The 27,006-nt window shown below is 41.5% G+C and overlaps 1 protein-coding gene across 1 annotated transcript in view; it reads right to left on the bottom strand.

Annotated features, from left to right (window-relative positions):
- Positions 1 to 27,006, bottom strand: part of thsd7aa (thrombospondin, type I, domain containing 7Aa) — a 215,668-nt gene that overhangs the window by 62,744 nt on the left and 125,918 nt on the right. Inside the window, exons 8-11 of the mRNA XM_026300874.1 lie at positions 14,726 to 14,966; positions 5,098 to 5,213; positions 3,719 to 3,851; positions 3,181 to 3,284 (exon numbers count right to left, since the gene is read on the bottom strand). Of these exons, the coding sequence (XP_026156659.1) occupies positions 3,181 to 3,284; positions 3,719 to 3,851; positions 5,098 to 5,213; positions 14,726 to 14,966 (594 nt within the window). The remainder of the gene's footprint in view (positions 1 to 3,180; positions 3,285 to 3,718; positions 3,852 to 5,097; positions 5,214 to 14,725; positions 14,967 to 27,006) is intronic.

The raw sequence follows: 27,006 nt of genomic DNA, 5'->3' as shown, positions 1-27,006 counted from the left end.
GTAACTATAGCCTTTAAACAACTGAATTGGAGTAAAAACTAATCTAAAAACACATAATGAAAATCAAAGTAAAGTATAATTAGTGTGTTTTAATCTTTATGACCAGTTCAGGTTCTACTGTTTTATATGGTGGTTTTACAACCTCTGAACACACTATCTCGTCTTAGTGTGATAAACACTGCTTAGATGGCTTACAAATGGCTTTAGTCATGCCGACCGTAGGTAAGAAAATGGGTGACAATATATTTACAATGAAGACACCAATATTATCTGTCCTATTCCCTCTTAAGTTTTATTTTCTTTACCTCTAACATGAACAGTACACACACACATATGGACATGCACGCCAAAAGAAAACAGCAGAGTTGAGGGTTGTAAAATGCCCATGGCCTTCTTTATGTTCTATTAAGTGAGTGGTTGAAAATGAGGCTTGTATTGAATTGTCTCTCCAGCTCAAAGTATACCATTACAAGTAATGGTACATAATGACAAGACTCTTCCAAGATGGATGCGCATCACTGGAATCAGCTAATGGCTGCTATGTCTGAGACTTTAGCAGGTCTCAGTGTGTGCACTGACCTCTCACTCGACATATGCCGGAAAATGGCGGAAAGCGCCAACGCGGTTCTTTTCAGGCCTACCTTAGGGAAAAACGCTATTCATTGTGGTTGAATTGCACTTGTTTAACATAATCTAAATAAATGGCTGACTTATTGAAAGTTCAAAAAATGTAAATTGATGAGATGATTTTGTGAACTGGCTGTAAAAAGATGTTTAATCATTTTTGAGCAGATCAAGCTAACAATGCTGGACATCAGCTGGTTAACACTGCTTAGAACATTTAAGGGAATAAAAAAATTGCCATGCAGTAGAGTGGGCTTATTAAATATTTGCGCGGTTGGGACGACACATGACATGTGACAACATGGTGGATGTACTACGTCCGAATTCCATTCATACTACCCATATTCATACTATATAGAACGTACTGTAAGTACTAAGTATGTACTTAGTCAAATGTAGTACCTACTAGATAGTATGTGACTTCGAGGCAGTATTTGTCTGTCAGCTCTGTGATGGGCTGGTGATTCGTTGAGGGTGTACCCTGCATTTCACCAATCAATGTCAGCTGCGACTGGCTCCAGCCCCCCCTACGACTGTTGATAGGAATAAGTGGTGTAGATCAGTGTTCTGAAGCCTGATACAGATACAGTATAATGACTATATAGTCTTTCAATTTATTTATACTCAATGTCTATGCCACGGTGTGGGACCTCTTTGATTTAGCTACGAGTTCAGCAACTAGGTAGCTAGCTTTGAGGGCTCTCTCATTCACCTTTGTGGTTTTTCTTATAAAAGTTGCCTGTTTCTCCATGTTTTTTCATAGGAGAATAAAACAGTCCATTGGCTTGTTTTGAAGCGATGGGTGTTTCGTTTGGAGATGGTACCATGCCTGGCATCATGGCGCTGTTGGCTACCTTTTCACCACACACCAAGCACATTGGAGTCTGTGTCGTGGTATCCCCGGTGAAAGTAAATAGCTTTCGCTGTATTGCCTCGAGCTCACCGTCTTTGCTTTCTTTTGGCTACCACTGATACTAGGGCCTTCATCTGGATCAGAAGTTCGCATTTTTCCTTTTTAAAAACTTCTCCATCACTGTCACTGCTACCTGTAGCATGCATCACTAACTCTCTTGTCTCTAAGAAGAAACAAGGCAATTAGCTGCATGCTGCCACCCACTGACTTGGAGTATTACACTACTCTGCCAGTCACTGTATTACAGCACAGACTCTCGACAATGGCATATTATTTGCCGGGGGGGGGGGGGGTTTCTACGATTTCATCCTTAGGGGGGTGTTGCGGCTTTATATTGCAGAATGTCGTTAGTACAAATATAAATGCAAACAATCACATCTATGAAGAAACAACATAATCTCTGCTCATTATATGCTGCAGTTACAATATGAATGCAGTCAGTCATTAATGAAGCATTTTATACTTTCAATAAATTTTGATAATTTTATAGTTTGATAGCTAAAGCCCCCCTATAAAGAGTCTAGAACCGCCCCTGTTATTTGCAGATAATAATTAATTCATTTTCAAGTGTTTTAAGACTAATTAAGTTCAATTGGATAATTTCCCATGGTACACATAATGATCTCTCACATAGTGGTTGAAAATCATTGGTGTAGAGAATGTATCAATGTGCTATGAACTGTCTCGCATCCACCGGTTAATTGTAGCATTGCAACTGCATTGTACACTACCATGCAGATCCAGTACACATCTGAAAAGTCCACTAAACAATAACAGAACTTGGGTGGAACATTTGCTTGTGATACATTATGTATGCTTAAAGATTCTTTCAGTTGATTTTCATAGTGTATAACAAAACTGGCCACACGATCCCATCAGATCCTGGAAGCTAAGCAGGACCGAGCCTGGTTAGTGGATGGGAGACCACCTGGGAAGACCAGCGGCAGTTACGCTCAGCCACTAGTAAATGAGAGTTTTGCGTCAAGAAGGGCATCCGCCATAAAACGTGGCAAATCAGTCATGCGGATCAACTGATGTCCTGTGGTGACCCCCAATGGGAGCAGCCAAAAAAAAAGAAATTGTATCACAAAACCAGTAGTTCACAGCCTCTTGGCTTAGCACCTTTTGTGTAGTTGATTCAGTTAGCTCAGAAAATCTGACACAAAAATAGTTCTGCTGATTTCTGATGCCTCCATTTAGTTCAAAGAAATCTAAGCTGCTGTCTGGCAGTTTGTTGCTAGTGCTGGATCTCTAGTATAACTATGACATTTTTGAAGAAACTTTTCCTTCCCCTGAGCATCATGGCATTTAAAACCCTTTACTTCAGTCAGCTCTATTAGGATTGAGAGATTGAGAAAGTGAGGTTTCAGACTGTTAATTTTAAACTGTAACATTCTCATTCGATTGTCACTCAAAGACAGATTAAAGGTACATCTAGCAACATATGCTGCTTTTGATGCCAAGTCTCTTGTCCCAACTCTTGCTAAGAGAGATGTAGATAAAATGATCCATTCCTGCTAAAATCACATCTCATTGTATCTAATGCCTTTTCCTGATGATTGATACACTGTTTTCCGTGCTGTAACTACTGAAATGTGTTCATAGAGAGAGAAAAATAAGATGTTGATGTGTAGCCCCCTGACCTCGAACCTGCAACCCTGGGCCACATGTTTCTTGAGCTCCAGGGCTGTCCTGACGAACTGACCATGGAACAAGCTGGCACCGACGCCACTTGTGTGTTTTCCATCTGAAGAAGAAAAACAAGAATTAAAGATGTCTTATATTTACAGAAAAATCTTTTGTGAAAACTTCCTAGTTTAAATCCTGAATCTAGTTAGAAAACATGACTGACTAATTTGGAATTAATGTTAGTACTCCATTAACAATGCAATGTTTACAACAACAACAGAGCTTCATCAGAACTTCAGAAGCGGTGATCATCCTCTGGAGACCATGTTAAGAGTAGAACGATTTGGAAAATTTTATGTTGCTTCAACTGAAGTGACTTTACACATTGTGCCAAGATGGTTACTAACACTTTTAGTTAGAATTCTGTTAGCCATCTTAATATTTACTGGTTTTAATTACACTTTTGGTACCAATTTTTACTTGTAGTTCATTTCACTAAGTTACCGTAGTAATTTGCTAAAACACGTGGTGTAGATGCAAAGGACAGATTACCTGTATCCTTGACAGACAAAAGGAGCCTCACACTCTCTCTCTTGGTTCAACACTTCAGGACAGTCCTGTCCTCCACTGGCTGGCAACTGGATAATAATACGTTTCCTGTACTGCTTCCTCCTAAGGTTACCACCTAATGTGAGTCACAACATGTAATGTATTAGTTGTACTACTTAACTTCAGGAAAGTTCATCAAAGTACAAAATGCAGAAAAGTAAACTTAAAAAATGGAGAGAAAGGTCTCAGTGTGACCCCACCTTTAATTCCAGCACATCCTAAATCTTTCAAAAGAGATGTATTTTGTATGCTTTCAGATGAGTTTCAATTGTGTCAATGTTGCATTTATGTAATGGAGCCAGTCACCATTTTCTTTGCTGCATTAATTTCAGTTCACTCTCTGCTGGAAGTGACCACTTTAAGAACAGACTAATAGAATTAAGTGGAATATTGAATACCATCCCCATCATCTGATTTGTGGTATCCAATACACCTCCATGCATGGGAGAGGTTATTGACTTTGCAGGAAGTCCTGGTATATCAGGACTAATAGATCACATTACACTTCTCACAGTGATGGTGTTTTAGGGATTCTTGTTGGAGGGGGAATGTTTAGGAGGACTATTATGAACTGTAACTCTTTACAAAATGACGAGCAGCTCCATTATGTTGCACAACGAAAGCCAGCTTTCAGAAGCCTATAAATGCAGGTATTCAACTCTTAAGTAATCACAGTTGATGTGTTTACATTATCTATGCATATGTGTTGGTAAGAAGCAGGTAAATCACATGCCTAATGAATATGTCAGCATTAGAGAGGGATCAGGGAATGGAAGAACTAGCAGTGCTGTTAATTGAGGATCCACTGTCCTATTCCTGGCTACTGAGCTAAAAAAAACATCACATCGATGCCATATGTAGATAAAAGATAAGTATAGAGAATGACAGCCACACACATCTCTAATACTTAGGCTGCAAAGCTTTTGGAGCTCTACTAGATGTTCCAGCAGCTGGAAAGCAGATCCACTGCTGCTTAACTGGCATTAGTATCTATCAACATCATACAAATTGTCAACTTTATAAGAAAATAATTTGAGATATTTAATAAAAAAAAGAATAAAAGGGAAACCCTTTCAAATATAGCATTTTTAATGCTGCAATTGGATAACATTCTATAGCTGAGACAAAATTGGAATTAGCAGTATGTACATATACATCTCAGTACACATGATGAGTTTATTATCTGCCTGCTGGTGCTGAAATAATGAAGCTAGTATGTTTCATCAATTGAAACACAAGCTTAGATGAAGTCCCTCCCTTGACGCTGTTGCATCTGGCCTGTGTGACACCCTGCAAAGCATCACTGTGTGTAATAAAGCTACCTGCTTGACATGTTGATGGGCAGGGACTCCAGTCGCTGTATGGGGTAACTATACAGTCTTTCTTGCATGGCAGAAAGCAGGGCCTGACTGTGTCTGGCCGCAGACTCTCTGGACACCTGAAAGTACATGATTGACATGCTCAGATACATACACAGTCTACCCTGAAAAATCTGATAGAGATGTGCTGGATCAGATCCAAAGAAACCATGCTCAGAGTTCTCTTGGGAGGTGCCTGTACTGGTTTGGCTTTGTAAGAACTAGATTTGAGCATAAGAGAGGACAAATGTGAGTAAAACAGTGTAAAAGATACTACAGTTGAGTGAGCAGCAGTAGTGAGTCTTATAGTTATGATGATCTGACTTGTAAGTAAAAGGTCATCCTATTAGACTTTTCCTTCTGCTTTCAGAGTAAAAGCTGGGTCAGTAAAACTTTTTAAATCTGTGTGACAGTGTGTGCATGGTCAGAACTGGATGACAACTGACCTCTTGAACTCAAGTGAACTTAAGCTGCCACAATACCAGCAGAAGGCTGAGATAACAGACTATGAAATGAGCATACAAATGATCAAATTCTGCTATCAAAACAAAATCTGTTCTTGCAAACTCTGAAATGGTTATTTGCAAACTGAAAAGCTCAGACAGAACAAAGACAGGAACCAAAGGTTGCATGCACCATAAACTATAAAACAAACAAACTGCTGCTGCTGTCACCCACTGGTTGACCTTACAGATGGAGAACTTGTTTAGAAACATTCTTGTGTCAAAGTCTGTTCAGTTCGCTCTCCACTATACTGTAGTGATTCCCACAGCGTCCCCCTTCATGGTTGGGGTAAAGGATTAGGTTAAGTGGGTCAGAAATAACTGGGTGGGATTAGAGTGATGTTAGGTTCAGGTTAAGGTGAAGGGAAACACAGTGATGAAGAAACTGATTTGGAAGGAGGAATTTGCACCAGTGCACCCAAATAAATTTTCACATTTGAACACTGTAAATGACTATGCATTGTAGAGACCTGATCTGTTGCTCAACAGGAAGTATTTTACAATTTAAGTTTTAACAAATTAAAATGACTACATAAATATTATTCTAACATATTTATCTATCATACTAGTGTATTAGAATGCTCAATGCTTTCTGGTGTCAATCCTCACGAACTGGCCACAGCTGGTACTGCTGGTAAAAGTGGTTGCCTATCTCTCCATTGATGTGAGAGTGTGCCAAGGCAGTAGGTTCACTGCTCAGCATGGAACAGTAGGTTTAGGAGTAAATGCAGGAATAAAAAGCAAGATTAATTTTCATACACAGCATGGGAGCTGATGGGGTTTGCCTGCGTAGTGCTGCTCTGCTACCAGAATAATGGTCTCCTTCTGTTGAATAAATAAATATATAATTAATTCCCAGCAGATGCCTTTGGGGGGGGGGGGGGGACAGACCCAGATGCTTAAAACAGTTGGCAAGCAGCTCATCAGCTTACACCTCTGCATGATAAACAAAACAACACACCTACCAGGAGACTAAATTGCACAACGTGCCATGTGCAACCAAGAACAGAAGCTACCTTGCAGTTATAAAAGCTTTAGTAGTAAATCACTGTTAATTATGTCACCACCTGAGGAGTTATCAGTAGGGGTGGAGAAAAACTATGCAGTCATGCTGTGTAACTTCAGTTATGTTTAGACTACTTCTCCCCCACAGATCTCTCTGAATTCACATCAGCAGTTGCTTCTTTTAAATCATCAACATGTCTCTTAGACCCCATCCCGACTAGATTGCTTAAAGACACCCTGCCATTAATTAACTCATCTTTATTAGACTTGGTAAATTTATCTTTAGTATCACGCTTTTAAGACTGCAGTAATCAAACCCTTACTCAAAAAGCCTAGTCTTGATCCAGGAGTCTTGGCTTATTATAGATTAATATCCAACCTACCATTTATTTCTAAAATCCTTGAAAAAGCTGTTGCTAAGCAGCTATCAGACCACTTACACAGGAATGAACTATTTGAAGATTTTCAATCAGGATTTAGAGCACATCATAGTACAGAAACAGCACTGTTGAAAGTTACCAACGATCTTCTCTTAGCCTCAGATAATGGACCTGCTTCTATACTTGTTCTGCTGGACCTTTGTGCTGCATTTGACACAACAGACCACAGCATCGTACTACAGAGACTGGAGCATGTGATTGGAATCAAAGGAACAGTGTTAAAATGGTTCCAATCTTATTTATCGGACAGATTCCCATTTGTTCATGTTTATGATGAACCTTCCACACACACAAAAGTTAGTTTTGAGGTTCCACAAGGTTCTTTGTTAGGACTGATTCTGTTCACCTTATACATGCTTCCTTTAGGCAACGTTATTAGGATGCACCCTCTTAATTACCACTGCTATGCAGATGACACTCAGCTTTATCTATCTATGAAACCTGATAACACAAACCAGTTAGCCAGACTTCAGGCGTGTCTAAAGGACATAAAGATGATCGGTAGATGATCAATAACTTTCTACTTTTAAACTCAGAGAAAACAGAAGTTACTGTATTTGAGCCTAAAAACCTCAGAAACAGCCTTTCTAACAATATAGCTACTTTAGATGGCATAGCCCTGACCTTGGAGTTATTTTTAGAGGAAAATAAGAACAATCCCAGGTTTCTTTTCAGCACTGTAGCCAGGCTGACAAAAAGTCACAGCTCTGTTGAGCCCAGTGTTCCCTTAGCTCTCAGCAGTGATGACATCAGATGCTTTCTATAGCTGCCATAAATGAATCTTCTACTACAGTAGCTCTTGAATCATCTGTAGGACCTCAGTTATGTTTAGACTGCTTCTCTCCCATAGATCTCTCAGCATTCACATCAGTATTTGCTTCATCTAAATCATCAATGTGTCTCTTAGACCCCATCCCAGCAAGACTGCTTAAAGACACCCTGCCATTAATTAACTCATCTTTATTAGACTTGGTAAATTTATCTCTAGTATCAGGCTACTTACCACAGGCCTTTAAGACTGCAGTAATCAAACCCTTACTCAAAAAGCCTAGTTTTGATCCAGGAGTCTTGGCTAATTATAGACCAATATCCAACCTACCATTTATTTCTAAAATCCTTGAAAAGGCTGTTGCTAAGCAGCTATCAGACCACTTACACAGAAATGAACTATTTGAAGATTTTCATTCAGGATTTAGAGCACATCATAGCACAGAAACAGCACTGTTAAAAGTTACCAACGATCCTCTCTTAGCCTCAGATAATGGACTTGTTTCTATACTTGTCCTCCTAGACCTTAGTGCTGCATTTGACACTATTGACCATAGCATCTTATTACAGAGACTGGAGCATGTGACTGGTATCAAAGGAACATCGTTTAAATAGTTCCAATCCTATTTATCGGACAGATTCCAGTTTGTTCATGTCCATGATGTACCTTCCACACACACAAAAGTTAGTTATGGAGTTCCACAAGGTTCTCTGCTAGGACCGATATTCTATAAAACCTGTTAACACAAACCAGTTAACCAGACTTCAAGCCTGTCTAACTGACATAAAGGCCTGGATGACCAGTGACTTTCTTCTTTTAAATTCAGAGAAAAGTTACTGTTTTTGGGCCTAAAAACCTCAGAAATAACTTTTCTAAAATTATAGCTACTTTATGGCATAGCCTCCAGCACTACTGTGAAAAACCTTGGAGTTAATTTTGACCAGGATATGTCCTTTAACTCACACATAAAACTCACTTCTAGAACTGCTTTCTTTCACTTGAGCAATATTGCAAAAATTAGGAACATCCTGTCTCATTACTATCAGAATGTCCCATCATACCTTAAAGACCTCATAGTACCATATTATCCCAATAGAGCACTTCGCTTTAAGAGTGCAGGTCTACTTGTGGTTCCCAGAGTTTCCAAAAGTAGTATGGCAGGCGGAGCCTTTAGCTATCAAGCTCCTCTCTGTGGAACCAGCTCCCAGTCTGGCTTCAGGAGGCAGACACTCTACATTTAAGGCTGGACTTTAAGGCCTAACTTTCCTTTTGACAAAACTTATATGTATATTCCACCATTAAATGTCACTAACTTTGTGCTCTCTCCCTTCTCCCTTCTGCAGATGTGTCTGGTCCTGGAGCTGTATATTGCTGATGTGCAGTTACCGGCCCCACCAACCTGCAGTGTTTACTTTTTGTTAATTGTTGCTGTTCTTTTCTCTCTCCTCTATCCACTCACCCCAACCGGTTGAGGCAGGTGGCTGACCAAACTGAGCCTGGTTCTGCTGGACATTTCTTCCATTAAAGCGAGTTTTACTTGTCCAATGTCACCAAGTGCTTGCTCATAAGGTATTTGTTGGGTTTTTTGCTTTTTGTAAAGTGCCTTGAGATGACTGTATTGTGATTTGGGGCTATACAAATAAAACTGAATTGAAATGAATTGACTTATTTTACTTAGTTCGTAAAACTAATCTTACAAGATTTTAATATTTGTTTATTTATTATTTCATTAAAAGGAGCAGATACTGCTTATAGGCTGTCCTCATTATCAAAAATTTACATTTTCATGTCACTTCCTCTGTGCATCCACAGCAGAGCTGCCTCCACCTTTAAGGACCCCACCCAACTGTTCACACTCCAACCCTCAGGCTGGAGGTAGAGTAGTGTGGAATGCAGGACTTACAGGTTAAGGAACTCTTTCTTGCCCTCAGCTATCAGACTTTTAATTTTAAACAGGTAGCCACTGGACACAGACTGGCTGAATTGCTTCAACAATTTGCACATTTAATAATGTCACTGCTTTCTGCTATTATTATCATTATGGTTCAATTTGCACATCTTGTTACTGTTACTGCTCCTCAACTTACACATCGGTTACTTTGCACATAAGCCCATATACATATGCACACTTACCTTGCACTATAATTGTACATAGCCTATATTTCTATTTTCTTAATAATAATAATAATAATAATATATATATACAGTGGGTACGGAAAGTATTCAGACCCCTTTAAATTTTTCACTCTTTGTGTCATTGCAGCCATTTGCCAAAATCAAAAAAGTTCATTTTATTTCTCATTAATGTACACTCAGCACCCCATCTTGACAGAAAAAAACAGAAATGTAGAAATTTTTGCAAATTTATTGAAAAAGAAAAACTGAACTATCACATGGTCATAAGTATTCAGACCCTTTGCAGTGACACTCATATTTAACTCACACGCTGTCCATTTCTTCTGATCCTCCTTGAGATGGTTCTGCTCCTTCATTGGAGTCCAGCTGTGTTTAATTAAACTGATTGGACTTGATTAGGAAAGGCACACACCTGTCTATATAAGACCTTACAGCTCACAGTGCATGTCAGAGCAAATGAGAATCATGAGGTCGAAGGAACTGCTCAAGGAGCTCAGAGACAGAATTGTGGCAAGGCACAGATCTGGCCAAGGTTACAAAAGAATTTCTGCAGCACTCAAGGTTCCTAAGAGCACAGTGGCCTCCATAATCCTCAAATGGAAAAAGTTTGGGAAGACCAGAACTCTTCCTAGACCTGGCCGTCCAGCCAAACTGAGCAATCGTGGGCAAAGAGCCTTGGTGAGAGAGGTAAAGAAGAACCCAAAGATCACTGTGGCTGAGCTCCAGAGATACTGTAGGGAGATGGGAGAAAGTTCCACAAAGTCAACTATCACTGCAGCCCTCCACCAATCGGGGCTTTATGGCAGAGTGGCCCGACGGAAGCCTCTCCTCAGTGCAAGACATATGAAAACCTGAATAGAGTTTGCCAAAAAACACATGAAGGACTCCCAGACTATGACAAATAAGATTCTCTGGTCTGATGAGACCAAGATTGAACTTTTTGGCGTTAATTGTAAGCGGTATGTGTGGAGAAAACCAGGCACTGCTCATCACCTGCCCAATACAATCCCTAAAGTGAAACATGGTGGTGGGAGCATCATGTTGTGGGGGTGTTTTTCAGCTGCAGGGACAGGACGACTGGTTGCAATTGAAGGAAAGATGAATGTGGCCAAGTACAGAGATATCTTGGAAGAAAACCTCTCCCAGAGTGCTCAGGACCTCAGACTGGGCCGAAGGTTCACCTTTCAACAGGACAATGACCCTAAGCACACAGCTAAAATAACAAAGGAGTGGCTTCGGAACAACTCTGTGACCGTTCTTGACTGGCCCAGCCAGAGCCCTGACCTAAACCCAATTGAGCATCTCAGACCAGAAAATGGCTGTCCACCAACATTCACCATCCAACCTGACAGAACTGGAGAGGATCTGCAAGGAAGAATGGCAGAGGATACCCAAATCCAGGTGTGAAAAACTTGTTGCATCATTCCCAAGAAGACTCATGGCTGTACTAGCTCAAAAGGGTGCTTCTACTCAATACTGAGCACAGGGTCTGAATACTTATGACCATGTGATATTTCAGTTTTTCTTTTTTAATAAATTTGCAAAAATTTCTACATTTCTGTTTTTTTTCTGTCAAGATGGGGTGCTGAGTGTACATTAATGAGAAATAAAATGAACTTTTTTGATTTTGGCAAATGACTGCAATGACACAAAGAGAAAAATTTAAAGGGGTCTGAATACTTTCCGTACCGACTGTATATAAAAAAAATTCCCTTCCCACCCCTGTGGGTGGTGTGTGTGTGTCTTCCTCAATCTCGGGTCCTCTACCAGAGGCCTGGGAGTTTGAGGGTTCTTCGCAGTATCTTAGCTGTTCCTAGCACTGCGCTCTTCTGGACTGAGATCTCTGATGTTGTTCCTGGAATCTGTTGGAGCCACTCTCCCAGTTTGGGGGTCACAGCCCCGAGGGTGCCGATTACCACGAGGACCACTGTTGCCTTCACCTTCCACATCTTTTCTAGCTCTTCTTTAAGCCCTAGGTATTTCTCCAGCTTCTCATGTTCCTTCTTTCTGATGTTGCTGTCACTTGGGATTGCTACATCTACCACTACCGCTTTCTTCTGCTGTTTGTCCACCACTATTATGTCTGGTTGGTTAGCCATCACCTGTTTGTCGGTCTGTATCTGGAAGTCCCACAGGATCGTAGCTCGGTCATTCTCCCTCACCTTTGGAGGTGTGTCCCATTTTGACCTTGGGACCTCCAGCCCATACTCGGCACAGATGTTCCTGTACACTACGCCGGCCACTTGGTTATGGTGTTCCATGTATGCTCTGCCTGCTAGCATCTTACAACCTGCTGTTATGTGCTGGATTGTCTCAGGGGCATCTTTGCACAGCCTGCACCTGGGGTCCTGCCTGGTGTGGTAGATCCCGGCCTCTATCGATCTTGTGCTCATGACCTGTTCTTGTGCTGCTACGATTAGTGCCTCTGTGCTGTCTTTCAGTCCAGCTTTTTCCAGCCACCGGTAGGACTTTTTGATATCAGCCACTTCTTATATCTGTCAGCGGTTCATGCCGTGCAGGGGTTTGTCCTGCCATGATGATTCTTGCTCTTCTTCCTCTGCATCGGGCTTCTGTTCCTCCACGCATTGTGAAGAGCTTCCTTGTCTTGACATCAGTGGCTTCTATGTCCTCTTTTGGCCAGCTTATTATGCCAGCGGGTTATCTGATGACCGGCAGGGCGTAGGTGTTGATGGCTTGGACCTTGTTCTTCCCATTTAGCTGACTTCTTAGGACTTGCCTTACTCTCTGTAGGTATTTGGCTATGGCTGCTTTCCTTGCGGCTTCTTCTTGGTTCCCATTTGCCTGTGGGATTCCAAGGTACTTGTAGCTTCCCTCAACATCTGCTATGCTGCCTTCTGGGAGTTCAACTCCTTCAGTCCTGACAACCTTCCCTTTCTTTATCATTCGACCACACTTGTCCAGTCCGAATGACATTCCAATGTCGTCGCTGTATATCCTGGTGGTGTGGATCAGTGAGTCGATGTCTCGCTCAGTCCTGGCATACAGCTTGATGTCATCCATGTACAGGAGGTGGCTGATGGTTGCCCTATTTCGTAGTCGGTATCCGAAGCCCGTCTTAGTGATGATCTGGCTGAGGGGGTTCAGGCCTATGCAGAACAGCAGCGGGGACAGAGCATCTCCTGGGTAGCTCCAGGCATTCCAGGATCCATGTGTGAGGCATTGAGTCGTAGGCTTTCTTGTAGTCAATCCAGGCGGTGCACAGGTTGGTCTGCCTGGTCTTACAGTCTCGAGTGACCGCTTTATCCACCAGTAGTTGATGTTTTGCTCCCCTGGTGTCCTTACCCATTCCTTTCTGGGCCCCGCTCATGTACTGAGCCATGTGCCTACTCATCTGAGCCGCTATGATGCCCGACAGGAGCTTCCATGTTGTGCAGAGGCAGGTTATTGGACAGTAGTTGGATGGGACTGCTCCCTTTTGGGGGTCCTTCAGGATCAGGACTGTCCTGCCTTCAGTTAGCCACTCTGGGTGAGTCCCATCCATTAGCAGCTGGTTCATTTGAGCTGCCAGACGCTCATGGAGGGCAGTTAGCTTCTTTAGTCAGTAGGTGTGGATCATGTCAGGCCCCGTGCTGTCCAGTTCTTCATGTTTGAGACCCTTTCTCGGATATCTGCTGTTGTGATGGTTACTGGTTCCTGTTCAGGGAGGTTGCTGTGGTCTGCTCTCAGGTCTGCCAGCCACTGGGCATTGGTGTTATGTGATGCCTCCCTCTCCCATATGTTTTTCCAGTATTGTTCAGTCTCCAGCCTTGGTGGGTCTGTTCTCGTGTTACTGCCCTCCCACTGAGAGTACACTTTGGAGGTTCAGGTTCCTCCAAATGTATTTTGTGGCCAAGCATCTCAAGGATCACTGTTGCCGTGGTGTATATCAACTTGTTCAACAGTGATCCTTGAGATGCTTGGCCACAAAATACATTCCACCACCAAGGAGCAGTACCCTGCATGGAGAAGGAGGTTAGAGGCAAAAATAAGGGCAACACGGAGAGAAGTTAGCCAACTATCAGAACTGCAGAGAAGGGGGATGAAGTTGGGTAAGAAATACAGCAGGCTGTCCATACCAGAAGGCCTGGAGACTGCCAAACAACGACCAGGACCCGAGATTGAGGAAGACACACACACACCACCCACAGGGGTGAGAAGGGAATTTTTATATATGTATATATATATATATATATGACTGTATTGTATATATATATATTGACTGTATTGTATGTATATATATATATATATATATATATATATATGACTGTATTGTGATTTGGCGCATATTACTATTATTATTATTATTATTATTATTATTTCCTCTGTACATAGTACACTGACACATAATATACTTTATAGTATTTATCTAGTTTATTCCATGTTATTTTTATTTGGCATTCACTGTGGACAGCAAAGAAAGAATTTCATTGTACAGGGAAACATGCTTTCCTTACTGTGCATATGACAATAAACACTTCGAACCTCTTGAATCTCTGTGTGTTGAAATTTGAATATACTGATGTTTTAACATTATTTAAAGTAAAAAAGTCAAATGATATCTCATTATGCCTCACCGCAGTGTCATTTTCACTGGAAGAAATCATATCTCTGCCAAAAATAACTAAGTGCCTGGCCTTTATTTGACACTAGCTTCAGCATCATGTTCTACAGTGTATAAAAGATGGAAAGACAACCCTCAAACCTAAACACTATGTATAGAGAATTGACAAAAATCTTACTTTTTGGGAGGAACCTGACCCACATTGACTCGGACACAGATGACCTTGCGGGTTTGCATCCCCACTGAGCAGGCTGCATTGTCAATGTGTGGCTTGCTCACTGAGATATTGGTTGCTGGAATGGAAGAGTCCTCTATGCACTGCCCCCATGGGCCAGTTTGCCAGTGGTACACAGTGCAGGGATGGTCGTTGCAGTTCCTTACTTCCTGTAGGGAGCTTATATTTGGACATGGGATTCCACCTGAGAAACAGCAGAACAGCAAATGCCAGTGTCAGTCTTGCAGGTGTATTTAAGATGAAAAAAGTGTCAAACTACCATTATTACAGTAAGTTGGAAAACTTGTTTGAAGCTTTGGGATATAAAAGGGTAGTTAGTCTACTGATCATAAATGCAAAAGACAGGTCCAGGCAACTAAAAAAGCTCTGTATCAATTTACTTAGATCTTTCTAATTGTCTCATCTTGTGGGTTGAATGAGCTGAATCCTCTCTAAATTCACAGTATGTCTAAGGGCAGACAAAATTTACATGACAAGGAGTATGCACACATCACCAAAGTAACATGTCTTATTCCACAGGCTGTACTGGTCTGAGTGTTTGCCAAGAAAACTAATTGCAATGCATTCTTGTAAAGTACATGCCAAACACAACATTTGGCATGTGCATTACAGCGAGATAACAGATGCAACCACAAGGGGGCACAATCCAATGTCTTCAGGTGCCGGTCGCAAGTCCAGGTAAATGCAGAGGGTTGTGTCAGGAAGGGCATCCGACATAAAATTTAAGCCAAATCAAACATGCAAATCAGAAATATGACTTCCTTACCGGCTCGGTCACGGCCCGGGTTAACAACGGTGCTGTTGACCTACAGGGTGCCAGTGGAAATTGAACTACTGTTGGTCGAAGAAGGAGAGGAGGAAAGCGTGTTCGTAGGCAAAGAGAGAAGAGGAAGGGCAGGAGTGTAGGACTTAGAGTAGGGACTTTGAATGTAGAGACTTTGTCAGGGAAAACTAGAGAGTTGGCTGATATGATGGAGAGAAGAAAGGTGGATATCTTGGTGTGTGTTCAGGAGACCAGGTGGAAAGGTAGCCCGGCCTATAGATTAGGAACAGGGTTCAAGCTGTTTAATCATGGTGTGGATGGAAAGAGAAATGGAGTAGGAGTTATCTTTAAGGAGGATTTTGCTAGGAATGTTCTGGAGGTGAAGAGAGTGTCAGATAGGGTGATGAGTCTGAAGCTGGAAGTTGAAAGTGAGATGTTGAATGTTGTCAGTGGTTATGCCCCACAGGTAGGATGTGAGTTAGAAGAGAAGGAGAAATTCTGGAGGGAGATGGATGAGGTGATTTAGGGTATCCCTAGTGGTGAGAGAGTGGTGATTGGGGCAGGCTTCAACGGACATGTTGGTGAGGCAAACAGAGGTGACAAGGAAGTGATGGATAAGTTTGGTATGCAGGACAGAAATGCAGAAGGACAGATGGTGGTAGACTTTGCAAAAAGGATGGAAATGACTGTGGTGAACACATTTTTCCAGAAAAGGGAGGAGCATAGGGTGACATATAAGAGTGGAGACAGGAGCACACAAGTTGATTACATCTCAGTGACTGCAAAGTAGTGGCTGGGGAGAGTGTAACCAGACAGCATAGGATGGTGGTGTGTAGGATGACTCTGGTGGTGAGGAAGATGAAGAGGACAAGGGCAGAGCAGAGGACCAAATGGTGGAAGTTGAAAAAGGCTACTCCTGCATTACCTTTAGCTACAGCTAAAGTGATCAGGGAGACAGGTAGGAGGGTACTTGGTGTGTCATCTAGAAAGAGGAAAGCAGATAAAGAGACTTGGTGGTGGAATGAGGAAGTTCAGGAGTGTGTTAAGAGGAAAAGGTTAGTTAAGAAGAAGTGGGACACTGAGAGGACAGAAGAGAACACACAGGTGTACAGAGCGTTGCAGCGTAAGGTGAAGGTAGAGGTGGCAAAGGCAAAACAAAGGATGTATGAGGATTTGTATGATAGGTTGGACACTAAGGAGGGAGAGGTGGATTAATACAGGTCGGCGAGGCAAAGAAAAAGAGATGGGAAGGATGTGCAGCAGGTTAGGGTGATTAAGGACAGGGATGGAAATGTGTTGACAGGTGCCACAAGTGTGATGGAAAGATGGAAGGAATACTTTGAAGAGTTGATGAATGAGGAAAATGTTAGCCAGCACAGAGTAGAAGAGGTGACTGTTGTGGAGCAGGAAGTAGCAAAGATCAGTAAGGATGAAGTGAGGAAGGCATTGAAGAGGGTGAAGAGTGGAAAGGCATTTGGTCCTGACGACATACGTGTTGTGTGTGTTGTATAGTTCGTCTACAGACTAGCAACAGACTAGCTATAGGTTAACACACCGAAAAACCAACTAAACTCTAAACAATTCATTAACTGCTACATTCCGGTACTAGTCAAGAACCTTTCTATTTTGACCGGTATTTATTGCTATTTCCTGACTTAGCGCTCGTTAGCCTACCGGTTAGCTTAGCTAGCTAGTTAGCTTAGCTAGTATGGCCTCTCCCTCTCTCTCTTTCTTGCTCGGTGTGCCACATGTTTAGTTATTCCTCTGCCTCCTTTAGCGATAATGATACCTGTAATAAGTGTAAGGTTCTGTCAGCCTTGGAGGCGAGGATCACTGATTTGGAAGCGCGGCTCCGCACCTTCGAACCAAAGCCAGCTAGCCTAGCCCCGTTAGCTGGTGTGGAGCCACCGAGCTCAGGGTCTGTTAGCGGTCCAATGGCAGCTCCGGAGCAGCCCGGAGAATTAGCCTGGGCGACGGTCCGACGGAAACGTACTCCTAAGCAGAAGCCCACGGCTCATCACCTGCCTGTTCACGTTTCTAATAGATTTTCCCCACTCAGCGACACACCCTCTGAGAAACCGACTCTGATAATTGGCGATTCCATAGTCAGGAATGTGAAAATAGAGACACCAGCGACCATAGTCAAATGTATTCCTGGGGCCAGAGCGGGCAACATCGAGTCAAATCTGAAGCTGCTGGCTAAGGCTAATCGTAAATATGGGAAAATTATTATTCACGCATGTCGTCGTTCCGTCGCTGGCTGTCTAGGTGGTGTCCAGCAAACAATGTGGGCTTCATAGACAATTGGGCCACTTTCTGGGGAAAACCCGGTCTGGTTGCGAGAGACGGCATCCATCCCACTTTGAATGGTGCAGCGCTCATCTCTAGATATTTGGCCGAGTTTATTAGCCGACCTAAAGCCTGACAATCCAGGGTGGGGACTGGGATGCAGAGACTCAGTCTAAATGGGGACTGGGATGCAGAGACTCAGTCTAAAACGCCTCTCTGCAGTTTCCTTAGAGCCGCCGCCCCCCTCAAACTACATAGAGACTGTGTCTGCCCCTCGAACATATAAATCAAACAAATCAGAAGTTAACAGAAGAGGAGTTATTCATAAAAACTTAATAAAAATTAAGACCATTCCTCTTATTGAACAGAAAAACAGAACTGTCAAATGTGGATTATTAAATATCAGGTCCCTTTCATCTAAATCTCTGTTAGTAAATGATTTGATAACTGATCACCAAATTGGCCTACTTTATCTTACTGAAACCTGGTTACAGCAGGATGAATATGTCAGTCTGAATGAATCAACCCCCCTCAGTCATAAAAATTATCATGTTCCTCGAAGCACAGGTCGAGGTGGAGGAGTAGCTGCAATCTTCCACACAAACTTATTATTAAACTTTCATCCTCAGAACAGTTATAACTCATTTCAGAGCCTCACTCTTAGTCTCTCGCATCCAAACTGGAAAACACAAAAACCAGTTCTACTTGTCATTGTGTACCGTCCACCTGTCCCTTACTCAGAGTTTTTAACTGAATTCCCAGACTTCCTGTCAGATTTAGTGCTTAGATCAGATAAAGTCCTTATAGTGGGAGATTTTAACATTCATGTAGATGTTGAAAATAACAGCCTCAGCATTGCATTTAATTCTATATTAGATTCAATTGGTTTCATTCAAAACGTTAATAAACCCACCCACTGTTTCAGTCACACCCTTGATCTTGTTCTGACCTATGGCATCAAAATTGAACATCTAATAGTTTTTCCTCCAAATCCTGTTTTGTCAGATCATTCTTTAATAACTTTTGAATATAAAATGATGGATCATGCAGCGTTTGGAAGAAAATTCCACTACAGCAGATGTTTATCCGACAACGCTGTTAATAAATTTAAGAAAATGATTCCATCTTTATTTACATCTATGCCAAGTAAAAACATAGTGGAGGGCAGCTGCCTCAATCCCACTCCCTACCAAATTGATCATATTGTTGACAGCGCTGTAACCTCACTGCGTGAAATGCTTGATTCTGTGGCCCCTCTGAAAAAGAAGTTAGTGAATCAGCGAAGACTAGCCCCATGGTATAATTTACATATTTGTACCTTAAAGCAGGCATCACAACTATTAGAGATAAAATTAAAGACACCCTGCCATTAATGAACTCATCTTTATTAGACTTGGTAAATTTATCTCTAGTATCAGGCAACGTACCACAGGCTTTTAAGACTGCAGTAATCAAACCTTTACTCAAAAAGCCTAGTCTTGATCCAGGAGTCTTGGCTAATTATAGACCAATATCCAACCTGCCATTTATTTCTAAAATCCTAGAAAAAGCTGTTGCTAAGCAGCTATCAGACCACTTACACAGGAATGAACTATTTGAAGATTTTCATTCAGGATTTAGAGCACATCATAGTACAGAAACAGCACTGTTAAAAGTTACCAACGATCTTCTCTTAGCCTCAGATAATGGACTTGTTTCTATACTTGTCCTCCTAGACCTTAGTGCTTCATTCGACACCATTGACCAACCATGGTTCCAATCCTATTTATCGGACAGATTCCAGTTTGTTCATGTCCATGATGAACCTTCCACACAAACAAAAGTTAGTTATGGAGTTCCACAAGGCTCTGTGCTAGGACCGATTCTGTTCACCCTGTACATGCTTCCTTTAGGATATGTCATTAGGAAGCACTCTATTAATTACCACTGCTATGCAAATGACACTCAGTTATATCTATCTATTAAACCCGTTAACACAAACCAGTTAACCAGACTTCAAGCCTAACTGACATAAAGGCCTGGATGACCAGTAACTTTTTACTTTTAAACTCAGAGAAAACAGAAGTCATTATATTTGTGCCAAAAAATCTCAGAAATAACTTTTCTCAAATTATAGCTACTCTAGATGGCATAACCCTGGCCTCTAGCACTACTGTAAAAAACCTTGGAGTTATTTTTGACCAGGACATGTCCTTTAACTCATACATAAAACAAATCTCTAGAACTGCATTCTTTCACCTGCACAACATTTCCAAAATTAGGAACATCCTGTCTTAAAATGATGCATTTGTTACCTCAAGGCTAGATTACTGTAACTCATTACTATCTGGATGTCCCAATATCTCCATAAAAAGCCTCCAATTAATCCAGAATGCCGCAGCCAGAGTCCTGACAGGAACTAGCAAGAGAGATCATATTTCTCCTACACTGGCTTCTCTTCATTGGCTCCCTGTAAAATATAGAATAGAATTTAAAATCCTTCTTCTCACATACAAATCCCTTCATGATCAAGCTCCTTCATACCTTAAAGACCTCATAGTACCATATTATCCGAATAGACCACTTCGCTCTCAGAGTGCAGGTCTACTTGTGGTTCCCAGAGTTTCCAAAAGCAGAATGGGAGGCAGAGCCTTTAGTTATCAAGCTCCTCTCCTGTGGAACCAGCTCCCATCCTGGGTTCAGGAGGCAGACACTCTCTGTACTTTTAAGGCTAGACTTAAAACCTTCCTCTTTGACAAAGCATATAGTTAGGGCTGGCTTCAGGCAACCCTGAACCATCCCTTAGTTATGCTGCTATAGGCCTAGACTGCCCGAGGACCATCGGTGCACTGAGCTCCCCCACCCTAACCCCCCACCCTTTCCCTTCCCCTCCCCTCTCTTCCTCTCCTTCCACCTCTTGTACAGGTATATTCCACCATTGAATGTCACTAACCTTGTGCTCTCTCTCCCCGTTTGTGCTCTCTCCCTCTCTCTCTGTTCTATCTGTACCTTCTGCAGGTGTCCCTGGTCCTGGAGCTGTATATCGCTGATGTGCAGTTACTGGTCCCACCAACCTGCAGTGTCTATTTGTTGTTTATTGTTGCTGTTCTTTTCTCTCTGCTCTATCCACTCACCCCAACCAGTCGAGGCAGATGGCCGCCCAAACTGAGCCCGGTTCTGCTGGAGGTTTTTTCTTCCATTAAAGGGAGTTTTTCCTCTCCAATGTTGCCAAGTGCTTGCTCATAAGGGATTTGTTGGGTTTTTAGTTTTAGTTTTTGTAAAGTGCTTTGAGATGATTTGTATTGTGATTTGGCGCTATACAAATTGAATTGAATTGAATTGAATTGAATTGAATTGAATACTTGTGAAGGTATGGAAGTGTTTAGGAGAGGGCAGTAGAGTTTTTGACTGGGCTTCTTAACAAGATCTTGGAGAGTGAGAGGATTCCTGAGGAATGGAGAAGAAGTGTACTGGTGCCCATTTTTAAGAACAAGGGTGCAGAGTTGTGGAATCTACAGAGGAATAAAGCTGATGACAATGACATTATGGGAAAGAGTAGTGGAGACTAGGCTGAGGTCAGAAGTGAGCATTTGTGAGCAGCAGTATGGTTTCATGCCAAGAGTACCACAGATGCAATATTTGCTTTGAGAATGCTGATGAAGAAGTACAGAGAAGGCCAGAAGAAGCTGCATTGTTTCTTTGTAGATTTGGAAAAAGCATATGACAGGGTGCTGAGAGAGGAGCTGTGGTTTTGTATGAGGATGTCTGGAGTGGCAGAGAAGTATGTTCGAGTGTTGCAGGACATGTATGAGAGCTGTAAGACAGTGGTGAGGTGTGCTGTAGGGGTGACAGAGGAGTTCAAGGTGGAGGTGGGACTGCACCAAGGATCGGCTTTGAGCCCCTTCTTGTTTGCTGTGGTGATGGACAGGCTGACAGATGAGGTTAGACAGGAATCTGGACCATGATGTTTGCAGATGACATTGTTATTTGTAGTGAGAGCAGGGAGCCGTTGGAGAAAAATCTAGAGAGGTGGAGGTTTGCTATGGAAAGGAGAGGAATGAAGCTTAGCTGCAGTAAAACAGAGTACGTGTGTAAATGAGAGGGACTCAAGTAGAACGGTGAGGTTACAGGGAGTAGAGGTGAAGAAGGTGGAGGATTAAGTTAAGTACCTAGGGTCAACAGTCCAGAGCAACGGAGACTGTGGAAAAGAAGTGAAGAGATGTGTGCAAGCAGGTTGGAACGGGTGGAGGAAAGTGTCAGGTGTGATGTGTGACAAAAGAGTGTCAGCAAGAATTAAAGGAAAGGTGTACAAGACCAGTGGTGAGACCAGCAATGTTGTCTGGTTTAGAGACAGTGGCACTGAGAAAAAGACAGGAGACAGAGCTGGAGGTAGCAGAGCTGAAGATGTTGAGGTTCTCTTTGGGAGTGACAAGGATGGATAGGATCAGAAATGAGGACATCAGGGGGACAGCTCATGTTAGATGTTTTGGAGAAAAAGCCAGGGAAGCCAGATTGAGATGGTTTGGACATGTTCAGAGGAGGGACAGTGAATACATTGGTAAAAGGATGCTGAGGTTAGAGCTGCCAGGAAGGAGGCCTAGAGGAAGACCAAAGAGGAGGTTCTTGGATGTACTGAAGGAGGACAGTTGGTGTGGGTGAGGAGGATACACAGGATAGGGGTAAATGGAGGCGGATGATTCGCTGTGGTGACCCCTGAAGGTTGCAGCCAAAACGATAAATAATAAATATATTGTTTCATATTTAAATTATACTTTTAGCATATAAAAGGTGATAAAAATTTGTGCTTGCATTGAAACATCGTCAGGGATATTTTTGGTAAATCTCCAAAGTACAAGATTAGTAAAAGAGTTACTGATACAAAAAAAGCATATTTAAAGTCAAATTTTGCAAAATATATTGAAATGAGATCATTACTTAGTAAATTAGCATACTTCTTAAAAGTTCACTTTACTTTGAACATATTTGTAAGTATATTAAGTTATATTTTCTAAAAGTATATTACTGACACAAAAAAGCATATACAAAGTAAATTTTGCAAAGTATATTAGAATTATATCACTACTTAATTAGTAATTTAGCATATTTCATAAAACTTCACTTTACTTTAATCATATTTGTGAGTATATTTAGTTATATTTTAAGTATGTTAATGTTTTTTTTGTTTAAATTGTGTAATTATTTTCAAAATATAATACTATGTCTATGTTTAACTTTAGCTAGATTTTAGTATACTTATTTAAAGTACACAATATATGTGTTCCTGGGTGTCCTAGCATATGACAGGTTTTCATTTTTTTCAAAATTCATAATTAATCTGCCTTGAAAATACCCATGTAAAGGAGAAATGTTACTTTGACAACACAAACTGGCAGAAATGATGAACAGTGACAGTTTGAACTGTCTTTCCCAAAACTGCACCACGTGATATGACGGGGGAAGTAGATCTTGGTTAATTGTTGCTGGTAGTGGTTTTGGACAGCAGTGGTCATGTTTTACTAGTTTTACTAGAGTTTTCTGGTATTTTTTTGGTTGTTTTTTGTCATTTTTCTGTTAAATGACCATTACTTGCGGGATGCCCTAATCTTTGCTGGACTGAATTTCTTGTTGGACCGGAACGAACAATATTAGCTATAGCCAAAATTACCAGGACACCTCCCCTGTTCTCCATCATTCTCCTGGCACCACAGCTCCATTTCTCTCTTGTGCCCCTCCCCAAGTGAGAAAAAAATATATATTTTTCTATATTTTCTAAAATTATTTTGAGTACACTTTTTAAATGTTAAATTGCATTACACTTGAAGTTGTGTTAAAATGAAACCACTTAAGTTGCACTAATACACTGGAAGCTGCACTATAAATCAGCTTTAGTACATCAAAACATATGCTCATAAGGAATTTGTTGGGTGCCTCCAGCAGAACCATTTGGGTGGCCATCTGACTTGACTGGTTGGGATGAGTAAATCAACATCTGAAGACTGCAAAGCAAAATTTGATTACTGAATTGAAATTCTGCCTTTTGGCCACAATCACTAGAGGTCATCTTTCTGACTGATTTTCATTAGTTTTGCATTTGAGTAGGGTCAGTGTCAGCATGAGGCGATACCTTGACCCTATAGAGGTTGCACAGGTAGTCCAACTACTCCAGGATAGCACATCAAGGTTTGCTGTGTCTCCCAGCACAGCATGGAGGAGATTCCAAGAGACAGGCAGTTACTCTAGGAGAGCTGGACAGGGCCCTAGAAGGTCCCCAAACCATCAGCAGGACCGGTATCTGCTCCTTTGTGCAAGGAGGAACACAATGAGCACAGCCCATACAAAATGACCTCTAGCAGACCAATGTTGTGAATCTCTCTGACCAAACAATCAGAAACACACTTCATGAGGGTGGCCTGAGGGCCCAATATCCTCTAGTGGGCCCTGTGCTCACTGCTGGGCACCGGGGTGTCCTTGAATTCAGCCCTATGTAGGTTAATAATTTTCATTTCCATTAAATGATGTGGCATCCTTTTGTTTCTAACACATTACCCAGTCCATATCAGTATAGATATCCAGCATGATTTTTTTCCCGATTCAGATCTGATGTGTTTTCAAAGTGTGCAACGACTGATGCAGTTGACAGCTGTCAATCGAGAAACTGAAAATCTAAAAATGAAGAGAGACAGGCTTTAACAATGGGACTATGAGCCAAAGCAGACCTCATCATAAAACATAATCTGAAGTCACTGGCATAGCCTACAAACACTCCTTGCTTGGTCAAGGGGCATGATTTGCAAAGAAGGGTGGGCAAAACGTTCTACAATTCTAATGACCTTCAGAGGACAACTTATAAAAGATATTATAGAATTTCATCAGGGCAATCATTTATCAGATTTGGAACTTATTAACAGATAGAAGGGCACACCAAATTTTGCTGCACAGGCTAATTTAATTGATACCTGTGAGTAAATATTTAAACGCTATCAATTAAACTCAACTTGTATTTGAAAAATGCACAATTAAATTGACTAAAAATGAGCTATGTCACTTTTGCTGCTCTGTAAACAATTCTGAAACTGTCTACTCTGTATCATCATCTCTTTTTTTGCTGTGTCGATAAAGTTATTTTCACAAGACTATCTTGTGAGGTGGTAATCTCTTCTGCTATTCTGAATGTTTCTCTTGACCTGAATAATTACTGTAGCTCATACCAACATCGTACATGCTGCATTAACACTAGTATTAGTGTTCAGTGTGTTTTGAACTCCTCAGGAGTTCCTATTCCTCAGGAATAGCTTACTTAAGAAAGTCAACAGACTATATGCTACATATTCAAAATATTTTAATACTTGATGGCTACATTTTTTGCACTCATGCAAAACAACTGTAGATTACAAGCTGACATGTTTATTTTTCTAGTTTTCTGTAACTGTAGAGGGCCAAACATAAAGGCCAGGACAAAGGTGGTAAAATGATAAAGATATATTTAATAGAGTTCACAAAAATGTCAAACAAGGCCAAAACTTAACTCAAAAATACAATGAAACTATGGTCAACTAAACCATAACTGAACCAAACAAAAACTGACCTCCCTAACAAAGGAACAAATGAGGGCTTAAATAGGCTAAGGACCAACCCAAAAGACAACACAAAGGGGGAGGTATTTCCTCAACATAACCAATTACTTAAACTACTAAAATCATATACAAAAACCCATTAATACTAAATCAATGAACCAGTGAAATACAATGTGACTTAAGCAAACAATAGAAAACTAAAAATAACAAAAATCAAAAATTAGTGTTCCCGCCTCCAGTTCTTAGAATCAGGTTGAGTCCAACTGCTTAAAACGGCTTCCAGCTTGACATGTCCCTCATTTGTCTGGAAGACATACCTGTTGTTTACTAAGATGTGTACACCCATATCAGCAAACATGTATGAATAAAATGAAAATAAACTAAACTGTAATATAATGAAAATAAGTTGGAAAGAAATACTAACAGGACGTGATGGCTTAGATGGCCACCACACACTCCCCCTGCTCTGAAGACTTGTTGGGACAGTGGGACAGGTAGTGAGCTGTGGAATTGTGCTTGCCCGTGATGTGATGCACTTCAAACTTGAAGAGCTGCATTACCAAATACTAGCGAGTTATTCTGATCCACTTCAGTGCTTTATGGTCCGTCTCTAAGATGAAGCGCCTTCCCAGAAGGTAATATCAAATGGAGTCCAGAGCCCATTTTACTGCCAAAAATCTTTTTCTATGGTTAAACGGGTCTCTCTGGGCTAGACCTTCTGGCTGATAAAGGCAATAGGATGCCAGTCCTCAGGTGGCCCCTGTAGCATCACTGCGCCAAGTCCTGTGTCTGATGCATCAGTCTGTAGAACAAACCCCTGTTGGAAGTCAGAACAGTGTAGCACAGGGTCTCTGCTCAAAGCTTGTTGGATGTCTTTAAAAGGGTCCTTGGCTTCCTGGGACCACAGCAGATTTGGGCCCTTAGGACTTATCATGTCTGTAAGTAGAGAAGCTCTGGCAGAGTAGTTAGGAATAAACCTGTGGTACCAACCTGACATACCAAGGAATGATTTATGATTTCAATTGTGTTATTGTGTGTGGGAGAGGACGAGAGGACAGGACTGGATGGCCTGCACTTTCTGGATCTGTGGCTTTACCAGTCCACCCCCGATTGACATAGCCAAGGTATTCTGTCTCCTTCTTCGCAATTGCACACTTGGCTGGATTCACAGTCAATCCTGCATTTTGGAGACACTCAAAGACCACTTTAAGATGTTCCAAATGCTCTTCCCAGCTGCTGCTGTACACAATAATGTCATCCAGATATGCTGATGCAAAGTGTGACAGACCATTCAGTACCTTATCCATGAGGCGCTGGAAGGTTGCAGGAGCCCCATGAAGTCCAAACAGCATCACTCAGAAGTGGTAGAGTCTCCAAGTTGTCCTGAAAGTCGTCAACTCTCTGGACCTAATGGAAAAGGGAACCTGCCAGTAGCCTTTAGAAAGGTCAATAGTGGTAAGATATTTTGCTTTGCCCAGTTTTTCAATCAAATTATCAATATAAGGTGTTGGATACGAGTCAAACTTTGCGATTGAATTAAGATAGCGGAAGTTGATGGAAAATCTGATTGTGCCATCCTTCTTTGGGACAAGGACAATGGGATTGCACCATTCACTTTG

This window comes from Mastacembelus armatus, chromosome 11 (genome assembly GCF_900324485.2).
Source record: "Mastacembelus armatus chromosome 11, fMasArm1.2, whole genome shotgun sequence".
Classification (NCBI taxonomy): Eukaryota; Metazoa; Chordata; class Actinopteri; order Synbranchiformes; family Mastacembelidae; genus Mastacembelus; species Mastacembelus armatus.
Note: the sequence above shows the minus strand (reverse complement) of the source record. Positions and strands in the feature narration are given on the sequence as shown.